The sequence below is a fragment of the Lentinus tigrinus genome (assembly GCF_003813185.1).
Source record: "Lentinus tigrinus ALCF2SS1-7 unplaced genomic scaffold L226scaffold_106, whole genome shotgun sequence".
NCBI classification, from domain to species: domain Eukaryota; kingdom Fungi; phylum Basidiomycota; class Agaricomycetes; order Polyporales; family Polyporaceae; genus Lentinus; species Lentinus tigrinus.
The window spans coordinates 4,993-10,035 of NW_027138015.1; the positions used below are offsets into that span (position 1 = coordinate 4,993).

General features: G+C 53.0%; 3 protein-coding genes across 3 annotated transcripts; all 3 read right to left on the reverse strand.

Moving 5' to 3' along the window:
* Window positions 1-807: 807 nt before the first annotated feature.
* L226DRAFT_431468 (uncharacterized protein) lies at window positions 808-1,188 on the reverse strand (the record flags this gene model as incomplete). Its single annotated transcript, XM_067674706.1, has 1 exon — window positions 808-1,188. A coding segment is annotated over one exon (381 nt), but the record flags the coding sequence as incomplete, so codon positions are not given.
* A 1,393-nt stretch (window positions 1,189-2,581) lies between these two features.
* L226DRAFT_577001 (uncharacterized protein) lies at window positions 2,582-3,198 on the reverse strand (the record flags this gene model as incomplete). The annotated part of the gene is made up of 3 exons (XM_067685492.1): window positions 2,582-2,748; window positions 2,797-2,878; window positions 2,932-3,198. 3 exons carry the CDS (start codon window positions 3,196-3,198, stop codon window positions 2,582-2,584), a joined length of 516 nt encoding a protein of 171 aa, XP_067528298.1.
* Window positions 3,199-4,130: 932 nt separating this feature from the next.
* On the reverse strand, window positions 4,131-4,973 carry L226DRAFT_527676 (uncharacterized protein; the record flags this gene model as incomplete). The annotated part of the gene is made up of 1 exon (XM_067679155.1): window positions 4,131-4,973. The coding sequence occupies one exon, from the start codon at window positions 4,971-4,973 to the stop codon at window positions 4,131-4,133; it is 843 nt and encodes a 280-aa protein (XP_067528299.1).
* Window positions 4,974-5,043: the final 70 nt, after the last annotated feature.

Here is a 5,043-nt window from a genome sequence, read left to right on the forward strand (position 1 = left end):
TTGCTAAGATATTTGAGGATCTACTGATTGGCATTTCCGTCATGGTGTGGGGGGATGGCCTCGAGACTGTTGGTCACTCTTGACTTGATATCACCCAGTAATCTTAAGATCTCAGTGTAAAGATTATACATCACGAAACCGGAGGTCCCAGATATACGGGCGTATCTTGCCCTGTAGTTCACGAATTGGCCTGTATGGGCCCAGTAATAGGGCTTAGGTTATAAGTGTGCTCCCAGGTAATGCAAACGCCCGAATTTACTTACCATTTACATATTTACTTGCAATGCGCCGCCCTTCCTGGGAGGGTAATTGTATTGGAGCGTCCCAGAAGGATGCTCCTGGTAATTGACCATCAGATTGTGACCATAGCCTGTAAGATAATGGAATAATTATATTATTCTGTAGTTGAATAGCCAGGAAGACGAATGGAGAGAGCTCTCATGATACATCGCCAACAGAAACTCGCATAGGAAGACGACTTAAATATCAAGTGAGTTCATTGATAGTCAAACACAATACACGAGCATATTCGCGCCAAGCTACAGAGTCTGAGACAAAACATGGGGGAAAGAGGTGGCATACGGGTCCTGGTGACAGCAGAGTGTCGAAGCAGCGGAATTGTTCGAAAACCTACAGAGGCTACTTATCCAGCTATCATCAGCAAAATGGGTCGAGGGTTTGAAAGGAAGAGAGCATGCGTACCATGAACGGTATGTCGGTGAACAGGGGGAGCACAGGCATGTCAGGGAATAGTAGCTGCACTCTTGTTGGTGCAATGTGTGGGGAAGAGTGAGCAAGTGAAGTACTCACCTCGACCTGTACCGTCGAGTAGTCTCCCCAGAGGCCCTTGCGTATCTTCTCTACCTTCTCTCCTTTCCTCCACCCCAGCGACGCCATGCTGTCTCGCAGCCTCTCGCCCATCGTGTCCTTGGGTACGACCGCAAGTGGCATGCACAGCCTCCTGTTGAACTGGAACATACCTGGTCGCACACCAACGGCAATGAGCTCGTACGCGGACGTGACCCCGGTGTGATAATGGAACGATGGGGGGAGGCTATCGGGGAGGCGGAATCGGAAGGGTAGGTGGAGGATGTCCGTTCCCGGAGGTGGATATGCTGAACCCTGCGTCCAGAGGTTGAGCGAGGAGTGTATCAGAGGGAGTGACTCGCGCTGCGTGCTTGATTGGCGATTGATCATCCTGTGAGGCATGGATTAGAGACACGCCGGCGATTGATAGCTTTTGGGAATTCATGGTATTAGAAGACGTATGTACGTCGTCATCTATGTGTGGGGTAGGTCGGGAAAAGAGCGCATATAGTGACCTGCTCCTTATGAACATACCTTCCTCGGCCTGTCTTCTGCTCGACTTGCCCTAAGTAGAGTTCTTCGTGGCCGAGAGCGACTCTGGGAGTTCTGCATGGAAGCCAGGGCATTCTGCTGCAGATGACGTGCTCGGCTTTGATTCAAGTTTGATGGCTGCACGCGTGGCTTGTTCGTGACCGTAATCATGATGGTGGTTCGCATAGTGTGTCATTGTTGAGGAGAAGCGGAGAAGCAGATGAGAATGATGAGCGCGGGTAGTAGTGGTAAAGAGACAAACGCGAGGAGAGGGAGAAGTGCCGCGCAGGTCCGTTTTGTAGCCCGCCTGCCAAAGTCGCGTGGGTGGCTGATCCTCCACTTGCCTCAAACATGTGCGCGTCATACCACACACGCATGTCATGTGGGTGCGTTTCAGCTTTGCAATCTCTTATATATATATGGCTGGCGGTGACGACGACGACATAGTCATGATGTCCAGTGTAGAGACACAAAGACGAGGAATCAGGATGAGGATCGATGACTCAGACGTTCTGTATGCTCAAGTTTGCGCTCCGGTCGCCTCCTGATGTGCGCGCGCAAGTGAGGATATTTTCAAAACGAGCCTGTCAGGTATGTATAACGGCTGATAATGCTATATCATTACTAGAACAAACTGTTGGCTCATTGCAATCGAGGTTCGAGTCGGATGGAAACATACAGGCGGCTGTCGGATAGATGGTTCCCGATCGGGCAATGCAGACGCCCAGTACTCGGACCGGAGCCTGCCTCCCACTGCACACGTTGTCTTGCCCGTATTCCCCTATCGTCAACTCCCCCGTTTGCTGATGTATACAAAGCTCAGTAGGGGTTTTGTTGTATGTCTCCTTAAATTTGAAGACCAGCAGTAGCAAAGAGAGTGAGCTACGGGGCAAACATGATCGCGGTCGGGTTCAAATGCATTAAGCGCCCGTGCACCAGACGTTCAGATAAATCTGGAATTACTGATGAAAGAGCAGGACAAAGGGACACAAGTTGAGCACTAATAGCCTGACATATGCAAGGCACAATCACACAGGTGCATACAAAAGTGGAAGGGAAAGCTTGAGTTACTGTATGCACTGGCTGCAGGGTATGTAGATACAAAACACTTCTTAAAGCACCAGTAGAGTGTGTAGCGGAAGTGTGAAGAACAACATGGTACTATGCCTTGTAGGAACAAAGTCTCTAACTACTCATGCGCATCCGTTAGAAGACGTTCCATATCTGACTGAGGAGAGGACTGTCAGCTTGCATCTGCAACTCGTCGCCCTTGCTCTTGGGCATGCTGCAGCACTTGATCCACAAGCGCCTTTGCGAGCTCTTCCAGGACAGGCTCGATGTCACCAAAAGGCGGAGGATCCCAGGGGAAGATACGGCCATGGGTCCCAGGTAACTCGAAGCGTTTCCCAGCTACTTGAAATCAGAGACAAATACAGCATGACAAGGTGCGCTACGCACCGTTGCCGCCCATAAGAGCAGTGCTCAGCTGATAGCACATGAAGCAACACTTCTTGCTGACTCCGATAGGGAGGGGATCGTTCTGCAGGTATGTTCGGTGAGTCACAGTGCTGTCGGAAGGAGATAGTACGGTACCATCAAGATATGGTGTACATCTTTCGGCACCCGATTGTCGTTCCACAGAGATGGCTCTCCATTCGCGAGAGCCATTAAGCCCGCCTCCGCATGGACACGGATGTGTCCGGTTGTGGCGATGATGGATTTGGCACGCGCATCGATCCACGCAATCGCCGGAGCTCGTTCTTCAGCCAACAGCACATAACGTGGAACGCGGGCCATAATATGGTCGACAAGCACGGCACAATTCTCGCGAATATCGTCGACAGCAGTCGATACTGTCATAATGATATATCAAAGCCCTCTAGCTACAGCTAGCAGGGGATGTATCAACGCCTCTGGTTAGAGGTGCGTTCTCTGGATATATCCACAGGCCTCTGTGGATATATCCAGAGATGAACCCGTTTTGGGTCAGCGTGCACCCGCGCGCTGCTGCACGCTTCCCCGACTCTTACCCACTTTGGGGCCCGCCCTCCGCTTCATCCGGGTACTACCCTCGGACCGGACAGGAATTAGCGGGGATCCAAAATAATGCCTGGCAGTCGAGCTGGAATGATCGGGGTTCCAAAAGAACTGGAATTGGCCTCGGCTGTCGGGAATTGCAGGCACGCCGTACTGTACTGCACACTTCGATCCCACCGCACTCCCACCAGACATAACTCTCATATGTCATGTCCTATGTTTTTGACCCTCCAGAACTTGAATTGGCCTCAGCTGTCGGGAATTGCAGGCACGCTGTACTGCATGCTTCGATCCCACCGCACTCCCATCAGACATAACTTTCATATGTCATGTCATATATTTTCGACCCTCCATAGTGTATGTTTTCACGTTGTCACCTAGTGTATGTTTCTACATTGTCACACTGTATGTTTTGAACCTCGTACAGTATGTTTCCAAACAGCGAATCAAAGCCTATGTTTGTTCGCTGGAAGTGTGCTAGCGCACCATGGATGACATAGCAGCGCACTGCTAAATGGCCTCTGATTGGCCCGGTGAGCTTCAGGTGGGCGAGTGCACTGCTAAACGGCCTCTCATTGGCTGATTGAGCGCTCAATACTTTAGTCCTCATCGCACCCATAGGATATCATCATGAGGGGGCGGTTTGCGTCTCCGACGTGTGTGGGAGCAAGACAGGTTACAAAAAATAACGTACATGAATATTCTACAGTCCAATGATATACAAAGTTCAACGTTCATCTCTGACATACTGACCTTCAGCGAGTGCGCCCCCGCTTCTTCGTTGCAGACTCAGCAGTCTCCTTTGCTGGACGCTTAGGAGCTGGCTGCGCATAGCTACCGTCAGGTAGGCGTGCGGGACGTCTCTGTCGGTGTCCTCGCCCAGATGTATCTTCTTGAGGCGGAAGCGATGATGTTTGCTCTGATGCTGTTGGTCGCGTTGGCCTATCTGATGGAGGTGCAACGGCCGTGGGGTGAGCGGGTGACGACGCCGCAGTGGATTGCCGTGATTCGCGGCCAGAACAGGTTGTGCCATGCGCAGAGATGACGGACATCGACTCGGGTTGTGCAGATGACGATAGTGTGGGTGCGGTAGACGGTGTCGACGTGGGTGCGGGCCCAGCAGACGAGGCGGATGCAGGTGCGAGAGCGGGCGCGGTCTCTGCACATGACAGGACGGGGACAGGTGGAGGCGGGGGTGCAGTAAAGGACGGGACGGGCATAGGTGCAAGTGCCAGCACAGGTGGCGCGGGCGCGGGCGTTGGCGCGGGCGCAGGCGTGGGCGCGGGCGCAGGCATTGGCGCGGGCGCAGGCATTGGCGCGGGCGCAGGCATTGGCGCGGGCGCAGGTGCAAGTGTGAGCGTGGACACACCAGATGATGTGGGCGCATGCTCAGTTGACGACATGGGTGTCTGGGAGGGTGCGAGCTCAATGGACGAGGCAGGTTGGGGTGCAGCGTAGGACATGGCGGGGACAGGTGCAGGCAGGGGTGTAGTGGAGGACGGGGCGGGGACAGTGGTTGGGTGTGGTGCTGTGATTGAGGTGTACATGGAGGGCAATGGGACGTTGAGGTCCAGAGGGTCATCAGTGAAGGGAGACATTGGAATAGGAGGGACTGGTGTCGATTGAGTTGTGTGGGTGGGGTCTCCAAACCTAGACGTATCCCACTCA